Genomic DNA, 18766 nt, shown 5'->3' on the forward strand with positions numbered 1-18766 from the left:
TGAACCACACCATGATCACAGAGTTTGTCCTCCTAGGCCTTTCTGATGATCCTGACCTTCAGATTGTGATTTTCCTCTTTTTATCTATCATATATGTATTAAGTGTCACTGGAAACCTGACCATCATCACCTTAACCTGGGTGGACTCCCATCTCCAGACGCCCATGTATTTCTTCCTCCGAAACTTCTCTTTCTTAGAAATCTCCTTTACTACTGTGTGTATCCCTAGATTTCTGGGTGCAATTACTACCAAAGACAAGACTAATTCTTACAACAATTGCGCAACCCAACTATTTTTCTTTATTTTTAGGGGTGACTGAATTTTACATCCTAACCGCCGTGTCCTATGACCGCTATGTTGCCATCTGCAGGCCCCTGCATTACACAACCATCATGAGCAGGAGACTGTGCAGCCTGCTTGTGCTCTGTGCTTGGCTCAGTGGGTTTCTGACCATTTTCCCGCCCCTCCAGCAGGATTACTGTGCTCCCAATGTCATTGATCACTTTTTGTGTGACTGTTTCCCCCTTTTACAATTGTCTTTCTCAGATACATGGTTCCTAGAAATAACTGGTTTATACTTTGCTTTGGTTACCTTGCTGTTCACTTTGGCCCTAGTGATTTTGTCTTATATGTACATTATCAGGACTATTCTGAGAATCCCATCTGCCAGTCAGAGGAAAAAGGCCTTTCATAAAAATGAAATGTATTTCTTTTTTTTTTTTTTATTTTAAGATTTTTTTTTTAAAATTTTTTATTAGTTGGAGGCTAATTACTTCACAACATTTCAGTGGGTTTTGTCATACATTGATATGAATCAGCCATAGATTTACACTTATTCCCCATCCCGATCCCCCCTCCCATCTCCCTCTCCACCCGATTCCTCTGGGTCTTCCAGTGCACCAGGCCCGAGCACTTGTCTCATGCATCCCACCTGGGCTGGTGATCTGTTTCACCATAGATAGTATACATGCTGTTCTTTTGAAACATCCCACCCTCACCTTCTCCCACAGAGTTCAAAAGTCTGTTCTGTATTTCTGTGTCTCTTTTTCTGTTTTGCATATAGGGTTATCGTTACCATCTTTCTAAATTCCATATATATGTGTTAGTATGCTGTAATGTTCTTTATCTTTCTGGCTTACTTCACTCTGTATAAGGGGCTCCAGTTTCATCCATCTCATTAGGACTGGTTCAAATGAATTCTTTTTGACGGCTGAGTAAAATTCCATGGTGTATATGTACCACAGCTTCCTTATCCATTCATCTGCTGATGGGCATCTAGGTTGCTTCCATGTCCTGGCTATTATAAACAGTGCTGCGATGAACATTGGGGTGCACGTGTCTCTTTCAGATCTGGTTTCCTCAGTGTGTATGCCCAGAAGTGGTATTGCTGGGTCATATGGCAGTTCTATTTCCAGTTTTTTAAGGAATCTCCACACTGTTTTCCATAGTGGCTGTACTAGTTTGCATTCCCACCAACAGTGTAAGAGGGTTCCCTTTTCTCCACAGCCTCTCCAGCATTTATTGCTTGTAGACTTTTGGATAGCAGCCATCCTGACTGGTGTGTAATGGTACCTCATTGTGGTTTTGATTTGCATTTCTCTAATAATGAGTGATGTTGAGCACCTTTTCATGTGTTTGTTAGCCATCTGTATGTCTTCTTTGGAGAAATGTCTGTTTAGTTCTCTGGCCCATTTTTTGATTGGGTCATTTATTTTTCTGGAATTGAGCTGCAGGAGTTGCTTGTATATTTTTGAGATTAATCCTTTGTCTGTTTCTTCATTTGCTATTATTTTCTCCCAATCTGACGGCTGTCTTTTCACCTTACTTATAGTTTCTTTTGTAGTGCAAAAGCTTTTAAGTTTCATTAGATCCCATTTGTTTAGTTTTGCTTTTATTTCCAATATTCTGGGAGGTGGGTCATAGAGGATCTTGCTGTGATTTATGTCGGAGAGTGTTTTGCCTATGTTCTCCTCTAGGAGTTTTATAGTTTCTGGTCTTACATTTAGATCTTTAATCCATTTTGAGTTTATTTTTGTGTATGGTGTTAGAAAGTGTTCTAGTTTCATTCTTTTGCAAGTGGTTGACCAGTTTTCCCAGCACCACTTGTTAAAGAGGTTGTCTTTTTTCCATTGTATATCCTTGCCTCCTTTGTCAAAGATAAGGTGTCCATAGGTTCGTGGATTTATCTCTGGGCTTTCTATTCTGTTCCTTTGGTCTATATTTCTGTCTTTGTGCCAGTACCACACTGTCTTGATGACTGTGGCTTTGTAGTAGAGTCTGAAGTCAGGCAGGTTGATTCCTCCAGTTCCATTCTTCTTTTTCAAGATTACTTTGGCTATTCGAGGTTTTTTGTATGAAAGAAATCAAAGAGGACACAAACAGATGGAGAAACATACCGTGTTCATGGATTGGAAGAATCAATATTGTCAAAATGGCTATTCTACCCAAAGCAATCTATAGATTCAATGCAAACCCTATCAAGCTACCAACGGTATTTTTCACAGAACTAGACCAATGAAATGTATTTCTTTAAGACATAGCACAATGTGAAAGATAGTTTTAATTTTCTTAGTCAGTCCCTGAAAAGATCCTATGATACCACCTTGTATTCAAATATAGAGTTTCAAAATGAGTGTGTAATTTCCTGTGTATTTTCAAGATGAACATTGATATTTCCTATGGTTTAAAGAGTCTATATATTCTGTGTGATATTACGTGTGAAATGAAAATATCTCCTGTCATATCAACAAACAAGAAACGTCACAGCCATCAGACTGGTCTCCAGACGTGAATAAGGGCTCCCAAAACTGAGATCCAGCGGAGTCTCATTCCCTCGTGGTGATTGCTGAGTCTCTGGGGGTGATGCAAGAAGTAGCCACTTGCAACTCTTTAAGGTGAACAAGGGAACAGGATTTGGCCCCAGATAGCTGAGGTGTCTATGAAATGAATTAATTCAGTGAACCTAGAGGCTTGCATCTTCCCATATCTAGAATGTTAAATTCCTTAATTTGATACCTGATCTTTGGTGTTCAGACTGCCTGCTCTCTTTGTTGCAAACTTGTATATAGTCTGACTCCCTCTCCTGTCTTCTTGAAGCAGTTTTCTCAAAGCTACTGAGATGCTGTTTTCTGGGCTCAGAGTCCTAAACATTCCCATCAAATAAAATAGCTCTCTTCTTTCAGATTGTGACTGTATTTTTTAGTCAACATACACTAAATTCAGTCCAAAGAGATATGCACTCTTGCATCAGACTTTTAATGTCAAGATATTTATTTTGTGAAATTCAATACACATTTTGAAGGTAAATGTTGATCATGATATCATGCATTTTATATATAATTCAAATATTCTCTATTATTTTGGGAAAAAAATTCAAATAATTCAGAATAAATTCAATAAAACTAAAACACTGCCACTTTCCTGAATTTAGTGATCATATTTATGACAGTTATTTTGATGTCTTTGTCAAGTGTTCAAAAACCTCCATTTGTTTAGGGTATAATTTTTGAGGTTTATTTTATTTGATTGGGTTATTTTCTGTTTCTTCTTGTCACTTGTAACTTGGTGTTTTTACCTACATCAAGTGGCGGTCCAGTATTTTGGAGTTGGATTTGTTCAGGACTTCATCATCATCAAGTCCACCAAGAGATTTGGGGGCATCTCGCATATTTTATGAGGATGATTTTGGGATGCTTCAGAGGGCCTCTGAGACATCCCAAAGAGCTATAAACTACCTGGGTTCATTAGAAATGTTAAGTTACATGGAAAATATTGTTGAAGGGATGATAAATTTTCTCAGGTCATACTATATGGTTGGTTTACTAATATAGATATCCTAAAATTCTGTGGAATTCATATAGATCTGATATGCCCTGATAAAAATGTGGTCAATTAAAATTCTAGTTATCATATTAGTGTTAACGGAAGGGAGGAATGTGGTGACCCAAGGACTAAAAAACAGAGAAAATCAAGGAGGATTAATGTAGGAACGGAAAAACCAGACACATACGGTCCTTCCCTCCCCCGTGTTGTAACTATTAACGGATTTCAGATCCTCCTGAGCAGTGTAACCTGTTCGCCCTCCAACCCCACACAGGGAAGGTATTTGCCTTACTCTTCCCTACCCAGTATACCTGCCTCATCCAATCAGCGAATGACCCACAAGTCTTTTTAAATTTATTTATTTATTCTTTTATTGAAGGGTAATTGCTTTACAGAATTTTGCTGTTTTCTGTCAAAGCTCAACATGAATCAGCCATAGGTATACATATATCCCTCCCATCTCCCTCCCCATCCCACCCCTGTGACACAGAACCCCTGTTTGAGTTTCCTGAGCCATCCAGCAAATTCCCGTTGACGGTCTATTTTACATATGGTAATGTAAGTTTCCATGTTACTCTTTCCATAGATCTCACCCTCTCCTCCCCTCTCCCCATGTCCATAAGTCTATTGCTTCTCAGCCTTTGGGCTAAGATTAAGTGTAGTGTTTGTTCTTATCAGCATCTCCCACTCTAATAACCTTTATTTCCATCTCATTCTGCCTCATGTCTAGAAATTCTTTTCCAACCTGTGCACGAACCACACAGTATCTTCTATATTTTTGTTTGGAGAGTCCTTGGTAGGCTGATTAAAGTTTGGGTCATATCTAATTTTGTCCTGTAGTGTCCTTAGTGCTCCTCTAGTATCTAAAGATAGAAGAATTTCAATAAATGTTTGTTCAATGAATAACAGTGATTGAGTCAATAGATGAGTTTATTTGATTCTCTGTCCTTTCTAAAATTAGATTAAAAGGAATCTGAGTTGCAAATTCTTGTAAAAATTCCTAGATTTTACACTTTCAATAATTACTGGAACACAGATCATCAATCAGATGAAAATAAGACCTCTGGTAGATCCTTCTCAACAATTATTACCATTATTATGGAAAAATAACTTGAAAAGTTTTTTGGAAGAGTTTGAACAGTTTAAAGTGTATTTAATCCAATATTTCTTGTAACTTTCATGGGATTCACTGAGTATGATATTTTATCTCATTCTTGTTTTTATTGTGCTCTATTTGATTTTTTATTTTTTTTAATATCTAGTAGCCTAGAGAGCCACTTTATAGAGACATTTTATTACATAAGAAAGGAAAATGTAATGTTTACACATATGATTCATTCATCACAGTATTTTAATCAGCAAGGGGAAAAAGGTCTATTCTTCAGAGAAATGGTGATTTAGGATATTCAAGAAATCTCTTCCAAAATCTTGTACATTTAGATATCTTCACATAGATAGTAAGCAAAATAATCCATATGCTTCTGGCCAAATTCTCATGCTTTTCTATCTGTTTGGATATTATCTGCCAAGTTTTAGATATTATCTGCCAAGTTTCAGTAGTGGTATAAATGTTGATAACATGTTTATAATCCTTAGTGTATTTTCTTTCCTTTTGGCCCTGTTGCCATATTTGATTCGCTGGAGTATTTCCCATGAGCCTTGGCCATATGGTGGATAAAGCAACATTTGCCTCATGCAGGTTAAAATTCATATAGAAATCACAACCAGAAAGGACCACAGTAACTCCATATCTTGCTTCCCTTCCCTGTTTTTGCTTCCATGGCTTCCATGTAAAATGTATCAAAGAAATTTATCTATAGAAATAAGGTAATTCCAAATGTGTTGAGATAGAGCATTTTTAGAAATGCTCGATATCTTATCCTAAAATTGATATAGTTACCAATTTTTAAAAATAGCTTCAGTCACCTGAAGTGATGCATTTGTACAAATAGAGGTAAGACTGTAAATTAAAAGCCAATGACAACTTTTTCTTAGCATTGATTTACATGTTCTTAGCTTAACTTTTCATTACATTGAGATGAATAATTTGGAGTTGCCTTTCCTTTCTGTAAATACCAAGGGTTATGAAGAATGAGCACATTAATATTTTCTGTTTGTCTTACTAATTATTTATTCATTGTTAGAAAATTACTCTTTGAGTTTGGCCCTCCTCATTGAATATATGTTTAATAAATAACACATGCTTCAGTTCAAGCAGAAAGAATTTAGAATACCAACTTGACCATTTACTAGCTGTATGATTTTGTTTAATATTTAGCCTCTCATTGTTAGCTTATTCAAACACTACACAAAACTATTGTAATGAGTCTGTTAGATAACTACATAAATCTTAGCATTGTCTTTCAAACGAGTTTCCTCAAAAAATGGCTATTACTTTTTATATTGGGATCATCTTCCTCAAAGGTAATAATTGACTTTATTTTTAGGAATAATAATAAAAATAATATTTGCTCTGTGGGAATACATGTTTTAAAGTTTTATATAATTTAACTTTTCTTTTAATTAAATTAGCCCTCATAATAATTCCATGAAATATTATAGTCATGTTCATAGTGGAAAAGAAACCTATAACTCAGAGAGTTGTATCTTTAATAATTTATCTTGGAATGCAAATCCCTAATAGTCTCACACATTTTTAACTAAAATTAAGTCCTGATGCCATACTTTTGTAAGAATTTATTTCCTTTTTAAGTTAAAAATTATCTTCAGACACAGATACTAGTTAAAACTGAGACAATTAGGAGAGAAGCAACATTTCTAGGAAAATATACAGATTTTGAGAGTGATTAGGTCTTTACAGTTTTTCCTTCATTATTCCTATTCATACTTATTGGTGCTTTGATTTGATTTCCCTTTTCCATTAAGAAAAAAACGAGGACTTAAAAAAAAAAACACTAGAGAACTAAAAGAAACAGGATTCTGAACTAATTTTAGGACTAGTCAAAGGCAGTCTTAAAGTAATAATCTGAAAATAATCTAAATTGACTCTTATGAGTCAATTTTTTTTTTCCCCTACAGTCATGATGATGTTCTTACATGGTATTAGATGTCAGTGAACACAATCAGGAGTGGAACAAATCATTCTAGAAAAAGATTAGGATTGTTATAAAACCAAGCTATTACCCAAGATATCAAATTTAATAAATATTCTATTCTCTTCTGTGACAAATTATTCTAGCTTATAAACCTAACACCAAGGAAAAGATCCTCAAGTGGAAGGAAAAGATAAGGAAGTGGAATACTATATAGTATGCAAAGGGTGCAAGCTGCCTTGAGGATATATGTGTTCATCAAATTACTTACGATTTCCTTAGGAGTCTTAAAGTCAAGAAGAGAAAATTCAGTACACATAGAGAATGTGAGAAGCTAATTTGTTTTCAATTATATTGTGGAATTTAGAGAGCTCCCCACTCATGTCTCACAATTTATGTAAAATAAAGAATGCAATCTTTAATAGACATTTAAATATTGTCACTTTTTTAAATTGATGAATTTGGGGAATGCTACTGATCTTTTCTTAAAGAAGCCATGCTTACAATTTACTATGGAATAGCATATGTGTCCTGAAAATCACTTCCAGTTATCTTATTTAACACAATGGCCAACATTTGTTTACCATATAGATTAACTTTCACTTTCAATGAGCCACACGCCTGTTTCGACAACGAGATATCCAAGACACTGCTTCTAAGTCACTTCAGTCGTGTCTGACTCTTTGAGACCCTATGGACTGTAGCCTGCCAGGCTCATTTGTACATGGGCATTCTCCAGGCAGGAATACTGGAGTGGATTGCCATGCCCTCCTCCAGGGGATCTTTCCCACCCAGGGATGGAGCCCACAGCTCTGATGGCTCCTGAATTGGCAGGCGTGTTCTTTACCACCAGCACCACCTGGGAAGCCCTTATCCAAGACACCAGAATTCATTAAAAAGAAAGGGACAGAAAGGAGTAGGTAACTTGTTATCCTAAGATCCACGGGACTAAGGGGGGAAAAATGTGAATGAGTTGTAAGGAAAAAAAGTCTGAAATGATGTCTTAAACATTTGGATATATTCTTCATTACTTTACCAAAAACATCCCAGGAATGGTTAACACCTCACATTCCAGAAATGGTTTACAGATCAGAGTAATACATACTAATAACATTTAGATGGGAGAAATTTTGAAGAAAAAATGTTCTCTAGAAGGTAATGTTTGTTTTTAGATATTCATACACTTTGGTTGAGAGCTTAGCTGAGGAGCCAATGGAGTGAAGCTACCATCTGTGGGATTATGACTGAACACCTCTAAGTCAGAATCCTGCCCCTACAGAATGATATGGCAGCATCGCAGGAGCCTTGATCGGCCTTGGAGAGCTGGTCCCCCAGCACCCCTGCTGGCAGGCCTTCACCGGGTCCCTAAGGGAGCTCCACCCTTTGCTTGGGACCAGGGTCAGGAGCAGAGAGCCCTTCTTCCTGGGACACTGGGTGCAGCCAGAAAGGTAGCCACCCCCTCCCCCATCACAGCACCCCAATTTGTGCCTGGTGCTAAACCATTCGCAGATGACCTAATTCTTGTTTGGGATTTCCTATGTAGCAGAGCAGCATTGCTGCTATCTACTGAAAGCTTCAACAGTTTGGCCAGTTGAGGCCAACAGCTGACACATTGGAAAAGACTGTGATGCTGGGAAAGATTGAGGGCAGAAGGAGAAGAGGACTTCAGGGGCATGGCATCACCATAGCATGATGGCATGGATGGCATCGCCAATGCAATGGACCTGAATCTGAGCAAAGTCTGGGAGATGGTGAGGGACAGGGAAGCCTGGCGTGCTGCAGTCCATGGGGTCACAACAAGTCGGACACGACTTGGAGACTGAATAACACATTTTGGTTTCCTTAACTCATAACACAGATCCAATCCACTAAAGGTCCACTCTGCCTCCTCTCTTGACTACCTAATATCTGAGAAGACTGCTGAAGCAAATCCATTGTCTGGATTCCTTTATTCCATTATCTGGGGCTTCAGAAGAGGGATATGAGGTTGGGAGGTTAATGCGAGTCTGAGTGAAAACTTAGAAATCTGTCATGTTGTTAAAGATTTCATTCCAATCACTTTTATTTTGGAGACATATCCACTGGGTGACTTTTTCCTGAGACATTTAGGTTTTCTATATTACAGTAGAGAATAACAATACAAGGAACCAGGTGACATGAATTAGGATAGGATGATTTTATGGGGCTTGAAAAAAGATGAAGTCTTTCCCAACAGGAGGGAATCCTCTAAGAGTGGGGGGTGGGGCATTTTAAAAGTCAACAGGTAGCATCTATTTTACTGTATTTCCTAGGTTTTAGAAAGATCTAGGGTATAATCCCTGCTGTTTCAATTCAGGGTATGTGATTTGGATAAGATTTTAAAAATTATTTCTACTCTGATTCCAACCTGTAAAATAGGGATTTTAGAAAGAAATATTCTATGTGAAACACACATACCGGCATACGGTAAAAACTTACTTCAAAGTAAGTTATCTATTTTTATTAACTTGTTTTTAAAGATCTCCTGAATTATGTTAGCATGGCATAGTAAATTTACTTTCAGAGACAAATCCCAGTGTTATACATTCATAATGCCCTTTTCTATGTCTTCCCTTTGTGTTTTCTCCTGAATGTTACTTAAAAGAAGAAGAAAAATGAGAAACTACACAGAAATAACAGAATTTATCCTCCTGGGACTGTCAGATGACCCACAACTTCAGGTTGTGATCTTTGTCTTTCTGCTCATCACCTACATGCTCAGCATCACTGGGAACCTGACCATTATCATCCTGACCCTGCTGGATGCCCACCTCCAGACCCCCATGTATTTCTTCCTCAGGAGTTTCTCCATATTGGAAGTTTCATTCACAACTGTCACTATTCCCAAGTTCTTGGCCACCATTATTACGGGAGATAAAACCATCTCTTTTAAAGATTGTATGGCTCAGTTATTTTTTTTTCATTTTCTTGGGAATCACTGAGTTTTACCTTCTGGCTGCCATGTCCTATGACCGCTACATTGCCATCTGCAAACCGCTGCATTACATGACCATCATGAATCACGGAGTCTGCACACTGCTTGTCTTGGCCTCTTGGCTGACTTCATTCTTAATTATATTCCCATTACTCATGTTCTTCATACAGCTTGATTACTGTAAGTCTAATGTTATCAACCATTTTACTTGTGATTATTTCCCTTTATTATACCTTTCTTGTTCCGACACCAAATTCCTAGAGATACTGGGGTTTTCCTGTGCTGTGTTTATTCTGTTGTTCACTTTAGCATTAATAATTCTGTCCTACACATGTATCATCAGAACAATTTTGAGGATCCCTTCTACCACCCAGAGGACAAAGGCCTTTTCCACGTGTTCTTCCCACATGATTGTCATCTCCATCTCTTATGGCAGCTGCATTTTCATGTATGTGAATCCATCAGCAAAAGATAGAGTCTCTTTGAGCAAGGGAGTAGCTGTGCTAAATACCTCAGTAGCCCCCATGCTGAACCCCTTTATCTACACTCTTAGGAATCAGCAGGTCAAGAGAGCCTTCATGGACATGGCAAGGAAGACCACGTTTTTCTCAAGGAAATGAAAATATAAAAGTTCTGTTTCATGAATTAGAGGCATATGAATGAAGAGCAATTAAATTAAAATCCAGGTTTATCAAAATTTGTTAATATCCACACAGCCTCCCTAGATTCATTTTCATCATTTATACTTTTATTGTCAGCAGTTTATCAAGGATATTTGCATATGTGTATTTTATTTTTGCCATTTAAATTTGAAATCTTCATATATGTACACACACACACACACACACACACACACACACATATATATATATATCCATTTTTTCCATTCAGATTGTAAACCTTTTCTCATGCACTTTTCTTCTGGTGAAATTTCAAAATGCAAGAGAGAATTGCATTTTGTGATTTCACCAGAATTACTCTTTTCAGTAATTGAGTAAATATTGTATCATGTTTAACCTTATTTTTTATTACCACACAAGGACAATAAACATAATCTGACAGTCTCATTAGAATATTGCATATACTCTCCTTTTCATATTGTGGCCAATTTAGTAACTATATGAAAAACAGTACAACTTAAAAGAATAATGTAATTACATTTTCTTGAGGAATCAAAAAACTTTTCTCATTACTGAATTTTACATTTTCTGTGCTGTATAATTTATCAACTCAAAGACTATCATAATGAAGAAAACTATGAAAGCTATTAGGGAAAACTATGAAATAGCCTCCACTTCTTGGGGAACTCCAAAATTAACATATGTATCATAACAATTCTTTTAAAATGCCTGAAGAAATTATCAATTAAAAAAATGCACAAAGTGAGAGTTGCAAGTTAAATTTTATTTGGGGCAATATGAGGATTGCAAACTGGGAGATGGATCTCAGATACCTGTGAGAAACAGATCTAAAGAGGTATAGGGGAAGGAAAGTATATATATATTTATAATTTGGTAAAACAGGAGTATGTGTATTCAAGCACATTATTTTTTGTAGAAAGTTTCTGCTCATCTCATGAAACTTCTGCTAGTTATGAGAAACAATTGTCACCGTGAAGAATTTTAGTGTTTTTCTTGATATGAGGAGACACAAGAATTGGGCTCATAAAATCAGCTCCTGAGACTATTTAACTATCTGAAGACCTGTCCTGCCAATTTTCCCAGAGCACAGAGTGCCTCACTCCTGCTCTCCACACTGAACTCCTTCAGGCGTGTTGAACATCAACAGCTGCATAGCACATGATTTAATCCTTGTAGAGGTAGATGGCAAGCACTCATGGCAGTGCCAATTTGTAGCTGACAAAATAAATATTACTGGATATCAAATATGACCGAATTTACTGTGGTCAGTTGTATATTTAAATAAAAGCTTGATCTTAAGCTGATCTTTTGATAATCAGTAGCTAAGGGGTGTTATAACTTTGTCATATTTGTGACTATTCTGAGATAATACCTTGTACATACAATTCATTTAATTGCCTCTTTAAGTGATATGCCTAATCAATAGGAGTAAAGAAGGTAACAAGAGCAAAGTTTTACCATATATAAACTTGAGGTTTTTTTGTTAAAAATGCTTATTTTAAGCATTATCATATTGGAAAATACACTGATTAGAATTTATATGAATAATCATGCAAGATCATGCAATTCTGGCCCTTAACACTTTTTTCTTTTCTGTTTTCCATGAAGTCAAACATTTATATAATGATGAAAAGTACTCAAACTCATCCTACATTTTTAAAACATTATTATAGAAAGACTGTAACCATAACTCAGAGGCAAGTTTTTCCTGATATTCACATACTATACTCAGTTGAGAGTCTTAGATCCATTATTTGATGAAACACAAGAAAAACAACTTATAAAAAAATGAGATTTCCACTTTGTAGGGAAGTCATGCCATTACTTTCTCCTTCCCTCATGCTGAAACATTTATAATTTGTAAGCTTAATTGGAAGCATGTGAAAATACTGAAGTTTAGACTTGATTGAGGATTGTCAGTTCTTATTCACTCAATAAAAATATACCATAAACAGTAGATAGGTTAGTTCTGGGAATTAAAAGAACTGTAACATTTTTACAAAAGGTATGAAGGAGTCTATGCTGATATTATCAGATAATGCAGCTCTCTACATAATTCTATACAAACTCTTTAGTGGTTAGTTTAAATATTTGCTATCAGTATAATCATTTTGATTATCAATAGCGGTGGTCAACACACACTTTTTCTGTAAAAGGGTAATATATTAATAATTTAGAACTTGCAGGCAGTGTCCCTGATGCAATTACTCAGTTCTTCCTGTCTTTATTTTGGATGCAACTATGAACAGCATGTAAATGAAAGGGCTCAGCTGTGTTCAATAAAACTTTTAACAAAAATATGTGGTGGGCCAAATTTTCCCAGTGGGCTATGGATAGTCCACCGACCTCCTGTCGTAAAATTTTCCTAAACATTGACACATATATTATTTCTTATTTAAAATAAGGTTCAGTTCAGTTCAGTTCACTCGCTCAGTCTTGTCTGACCTTCACGACCCCATGAAGCGCAGCATACCAGGTCTCCCTGTCCATAACCAACTCCCGGAGTTCACTCAAACTCATGTCCATCGAGTCAGTAATGCCATTCAGCCATCTCATCCTCCGTCATCCCCTTCTCCTCGGGCCCCCAATCCCTCCCAGCATCAGGGTCTTTTCCAATGAATCAACACTTTGCATCAGGTGGCCAAAGTATTGACGTTTCAGCTTCAGCATCAGTCCTTCCAATGAACACCCAGGACTGATCTCCTTTAGGATAGACTGGTTGGATCTCCTTGCAGCCCAAGGGACTCTCAAGAGTCTTCTCCAACACCATGGTTCAAAAGCATCAATTTTTCGGCGCTCAGCTTTCTTCACAGTCCAACTCTCACATCCATACATGACTACTGGAAAAACCATAGCCTTGACCAGGCGGACCTTTGTTGGCAAAGTAATGTCTCTGCTTAACAATAACCCTATATGCAATACAGAAAAAAGACACAGATGTATAGAACAGACTTTGGGATTCTGTGGGAGAAGGCGAGGGTGGGATGGTCTGAGAGAACAGCATTCAAACATGTATATTATCAAGTGTGAAACAGATCGCCAGTCCAGGTTGGATGCATGAGACAAGTGCTCGGGGCTGGTGCACTGGGAAGACCCAGAGGGATGGGATGGGGAAGGAGGTGAGAGGGGGGGTTCAGGATGGGGAACACGTGTAAATCCATGGCTGATTCATGTCAATGTATGACAAAAACCACTACAATACTGTAAAGTAATTAGCCTCCAACTAATAAAAACAATGGGGGAAAAAATAAATATGCTATCTAGGTTGGTAGTAACTTTCCTTCCAAGGAGTAAGTGTCTTTTAATTTCATGGCTGCAATCACCATCTGCAGTGATTTTGGAGCCCAAAAAAGTAAAGTCAGCCTCTGTTTCCACTGTTTCCCCATCTATATGTAATAAAGTAATGGGACTGGATGCAATGATCTTAGTGTTCTGAATGTTGAGCTTTAAGCCGACCTTTTCACTCTCCTCTTTCACTTTCATCAAGCGGCTTCTTAGTTCCTCTTCACCTTCTGCCATAAGGGTGGTGTCATCTGCATACCTGAGGTTATTGATACTTCTCCCGGCAATCTTGATTCCAGCTTGTGTTTCTTCCAGCCCAGAGTTTTTCATGATGTACTCTACATATAAGTTAAACAAACAGGGTGACAATATACAGCCTTGATGTACTCCTTTTCCTATTGGAACCAGTCTGTTGTTCCATGTCCAGTTCTAACTGTTGCTTCCTGATCTGCATACAGGTTTCTCAACAGACAGGTCAGGTTGTCTGGTATTCCCATCTCTTCCAGAATTTTCCACAGTTTATTGTGATCCACACAGTCGAAGGCTTTGGCATAGTCAATAAAGCAGAAATAGATATTTTTCTGGAACTCTCTTGCTTTTTTGATGATCCAGTGGATATTGGCATTTTGATCTCTGGTTCCTCTGCCTTTTCTAAAACTAGCTTGAATATCTGGAAGTTCACTGTTCACATATTGCTGAAGCCTGGCTTAGAGAATTTTGAGCATTACTTTACTAGCATGTGAGATGAGTGCAACTGTGCGGTAGTTTGAGCATTCTTTGGGATTGCCTTTCTTAGGGACTGGAATGAAAACTGACCTTTTCCAGTCCTGTGGCCACTGCTGAGTTTTCCAAATTTGCTGGCATATTCAGTGCAGCACTTTCACAGCATCATCTTTCAGGATTTGAAATAGCTCAGCTGGAATTCCATCACCTCCACTAGCTTTGTTCTTAGTGATGTTTTCTAAGGCCCACTTGACTTCACATTCCAGGATGTCTGGCCCTAGGGAAGTGATCACACCATTGTGCTTATCTGGATCGTGAAGATCTTTTTTGTACAGTTCTTCTGTGTATTCCTGCCACCTCTTCTTAATATCTTCTGCTTCTCTTAGGTCATACAGTTTCTGTCCTTTATCAAACCTATCTTTGCATGAAATGTTCCCTTGGCATCTCTAATTTTCTTGAAGAGATCTCTAGTCTTTCCCATTCTGTTGTTTTCCTCTATTTCTTTACATTGATCGCTGAGGAAAGCTTTCTTATCTCTCCTTGCTATTCTTTGGAACTCTGCATTCAAATGGGAATATCTTTCATTTTCTCCTTTGCTTTTCACTTCTCTTCTTTTCACAGCTATTTGTAAGGCCTCCTCAGACAGCCATTTTGCTTTCTGGCATTTCTTTTCCATGGGGGTGGTCTTAATCCCTGTATCCTGTACAATGTCACAAACCTCCGTCCATGGTTCGTAAGGCACTCTGTCTATCAGATCTGGTCTCTTAAATCTATCCCTCACTTCCACTGTATAATCATAAGGGATATGATTTAGGTCATACCTGAATGGTCTAGTTGTTTTCCCCGCTTTCTTAAACTTAAGTCTGATTTTGGCAATAAGGAGTTCATAATCTGAGCCACAGTCAGTTCCTGGTCTTGTTTTTGCTGACTGTATAAAGCTTCTCCATCTTTGGTTGCAAAGAATATAATCAATCCGGTTTTGGTGTTGACCAGCTGGTGATGTCCATGTGGAGAGCCTCCTCTTGTTTTGTTGGAAGAGGGTGTTTTGCTATGACCAGTGCGTTATCTTGGCAAAACTCTATTAGCCTTTGCCCTGCTTCATTCTGCACTCCAAGGCCAAATTTGCCTGTTACTCCAGGTGTTTCTTGACTTCCTACTTTTGCATTCCAGTCCCCTAGAATGACAAGGACATCCTTTTTGGGTGTTAGTTCTAACAGGTCTTGTAGGCCTTCATAGAAACATTCAACTTCAGCTTCTTCAGCATTACTGGTTGGGGCATAGGCTTGGATTACCATGATATTGAATGGTTCACCTTGGAAATGAACAGAGATCATTCTGTTGTTTCGAGATTGCATCCAAATACTGCATTTCAGACTCTTTTGTTGACCATGATGGCTACTCCATTTATTCTAAGGGATTCCTGCCCACAGTAGTAGATATAATGGTCATCTGAGTTAAATTCACCCATTCCAGTCCTTTTAGTTCACTGATTCGTACAATATCGACTTTCACTCTTGCCATCTCCTGTTTGACCACTCCCAATTTGCCTTTATTCATGGACCTAAAGGTCTCCAGTAGCATACTGGGCACGTACTGACCTGGGGAGTTTCTCTTTCAGTATCCTATTATTTTGCCTTTTCGTAATGTTCATGGGGTTCTCAAGGCAAGAATACTGGAGTGGTTTGCCATTCCCTTCTCCAGTGGACCACATTCGGTCAGACCTCTCCACCATGACCCTCTGTCTTGGGTAGCCCCACACGGCATGGCTTAGTTCATTGAGTTAGACAAGGCTGTGATCCATGTGATCAGATTGGCTAGTTTTCTGTGATTATGGTTTCAGTGTGTTTGCCATCTGATGCCCTCTTGCAACACCTACCGTCTTACTTGGGTTTCTCTTAACCTTGGATGTGTGGCATCTCTTCATGACTGCTCCAGTAAAGCACAGCCACCGCTCCTTGGACCGGCGAGGGGCAGGGGTGTTACTCCTCTCAGCCGCTGTCCCTGACCTTTGGCTGTGTTAGCTCCTCTCAGCCTCCACCCCTGACGTTGGACGTTGGGTAGCTCTTCGCCACGCTTCTGCGTGGTCAGTCACAGCCAGCGGGTCCATCTAGTCAAATCTATGGGTTTTCCAGTAATCATGTATGGATGTGAGAGTTGGACTATAAAGAAAACTGAGCACTGAAGAATTGATGCTTTTAAACTGTTGTGTTGGAGAAGACTCTTGAGAGTTCCTTGGACAGCAAAGAGATCCAAACAGTCTATTGTAAAGGAAATTATTTCTGAATCTTCATTGGAAGGACTGATGTTGAAGCTGAAACTCCAATACTTTGGCCACCTGATGTGAACAACTGACTCATTTTAAGAAACGCTGATGCTGGGAAAGATTGAAGGTGGAAGGAGAAGGGGACGACAGAGGATGAGATGGTTGGATGGCATCACCGACTCATAGGACGTGAGTTTGAGTAAACTCCGGGAGTTGGTGATGGATAGGGAGACCTGGCGTGGTGCAGTCCATGGTGTTGCAAAGAATCAGACACGACTAAGTGACTGAACTCTTCTTGAATAAAATGTGAAAATTCTTGACAGAGGTAAGATTTTAAAATTTAATTCCAACATTTTTTACATGCTTATGAATGATGATAATCTTATAAGATATTTCCAGAGGAAAAGATAAGGTAATATTTCCACAAGAGAATAACAATTACAGGTACCTCAGAATGTTGTTGGCAGGATTCAGTGAGCCAATAGGAAGAAATTGCTTTCTTCTAGAAAATCATTCTCTGGAATAAGTCTGGAATATAGTAATTGCTAAACAAAATTATCTCTACCCTCTTTTTTCTTGCCCTTCTCTTCATTATTATCAAAAGTATTAGTAGTAGTATAAAGAATTTGAATATGTATGTTTATTATTTTTCAAAAATATTTAAGTAAATATTTATATTTTATTTCCAACCTGCTAGCGTATGCGGTTTTTTGATTTCATGAAAATGCCAAGTAGAACCAAAATTTTCTAATAATAATTTATTTTATCTTCTAAGAGTGAAAATTTCAGAAATCCACATTATTCCTGAGATTCTTTTTCTCAAATGAAATGGCGTATGTTGTAACATCGTTTTACTTCATCAAATATATATGAATAAAAAACAATTTACAGAAAATTCTGAAGCAATATTCAGCTTTATCCAATTTTTTTGGTTCAACATCTGGGGAAGTTTAGAATAAGAATTAATAAAAAGGAATCATATAACTGTAGTGAAAGAGTTTTGAGGGAATATGAATAAAGAAATAATTGACCAGAACATTATTTTTTTAATGCTACAGTTACTTGCATTTGCTGGAGAAAAAGATAACCTTTTGGATGGTATTCTTAAAGGCTTGCTTCACTTGCTGGTTCCTCAGTGTATATATAAATGGATTCATCATAGGAGCAACGGAAGTATTCAGAATTGCTACTCCTTTCGTCAAGGATGCCTTTTCTTTTGCTGAAGGGTTAGCATACATGAATGTACAGCTTCCATAAGAGATGGAAATGACAATCATGTGAGAGGAGCATGTAGAAAATGCCTTTTTTCTCTGACTGGCAGAAGGCAGTCTCAGAATTGTCTTGATGATGAACATGTAGGATAGAATTATCAATGCCAAAGTAAAAAGCAGAATCACTATTGCAGAGTAAAAACCAATCACTTCAAGGAGCCATGTGTCTGAGCAGGATAGTTGCAAGAGGGGGAAATAGTCACAAGCAAAGTGATCAATGATATTAGAACCACAGTAATCTAACTGGAGGAAAAGAATAACAGGTGGGAAGATGTTTAAGAACCCTGCCAGCCAAGCACAAAAGACAAGCAATACACAGACTCTGTTGTTCATGATGGTTGCGTAATGCAGGGGTTTGCAGATAGCGACATAGCGATCATAAGACATGGCAGTTAGAAGATAAAATTCAGTGATACCCAAGAAAATTAAGAAAAACAACTGAGCTGTACAATTGTTGTATGAAATCATTTTGTCCCTGGTGATAATTGTGCCCAGAAATCTAGGAATACAGACTGTTGTAAAGCAAATTTCTAACATAGAGAAGTTCCTGAGGAAAAAATACATAGGTGTCTGTAGATGGGAGTCCATCAAGGTGAGAATGATGATGGTCAAATTTCCAGTGACACTTAATGTATATGTGATGATTAAAAAGAGAAAAGTCACAATCTGAAGCTCTGGATCATCTGATAGCCCCAGAAGAATGAATTCTGTGGGTCTTGTGTGGTTTTTCATTGCTGATCCTTTTTTCTCCCTTGTT

The 18766-nt window shown here is 37.8% G+C and overlaps 1 protein-coding gene and 1 pseudogene across 1 annotated transcript; one reads left to right on the forward strand and one right to left on the reverse strand.

Annotated features, from left to right (window-relative positions):
* Positions 1 to 9509: 9509 nt before the first annotated feature.
* LOC122680310 lies at positions 9510 to 10449 on the forward strand (annotated as a pseudogene).
* Positions 10450 to 17796: 7347 nt separating this feature from the next.
* LOC122680309 (olfactory receptor 6C3-like) lies at positions 17797 to 18741 on the reverse strand. Its single transcript, XM_043881534.1, has one exon. It carries the CDS (start codon positions 18739 to 18741, stop codon positions 17797 to 17799), a length of 945 nt encoding a protein of 314 aa, XP_043737469.1.
* Positions 18742 to 18766: the final 25 nt, after the last annotated feature.

This window comes from Cervus elaphus, chromosome 22 (genome assembly GCF_910594005.1).
Source record: "Cervus elaphus chromosome 22, mCerEla1.1, whole genome shotgun sequence".
In the NCBI taxonomy this organism is placed as follows: Eukaryota; Metazoa; Chordata; class Mammalia; order Artiodactyla; family Cervidae; genus Cervus; species Cervus elaphus.

What these genes read in the sequence shown, in the direction of transcription:
- LOC122680309 (XM_043881534.1), bottom strand. Translation starts at nt 18,741, where the DNA reads ATGAAAAACCACACAAGACCCACAGAATTCATTCTTCTGGGGCTATCA.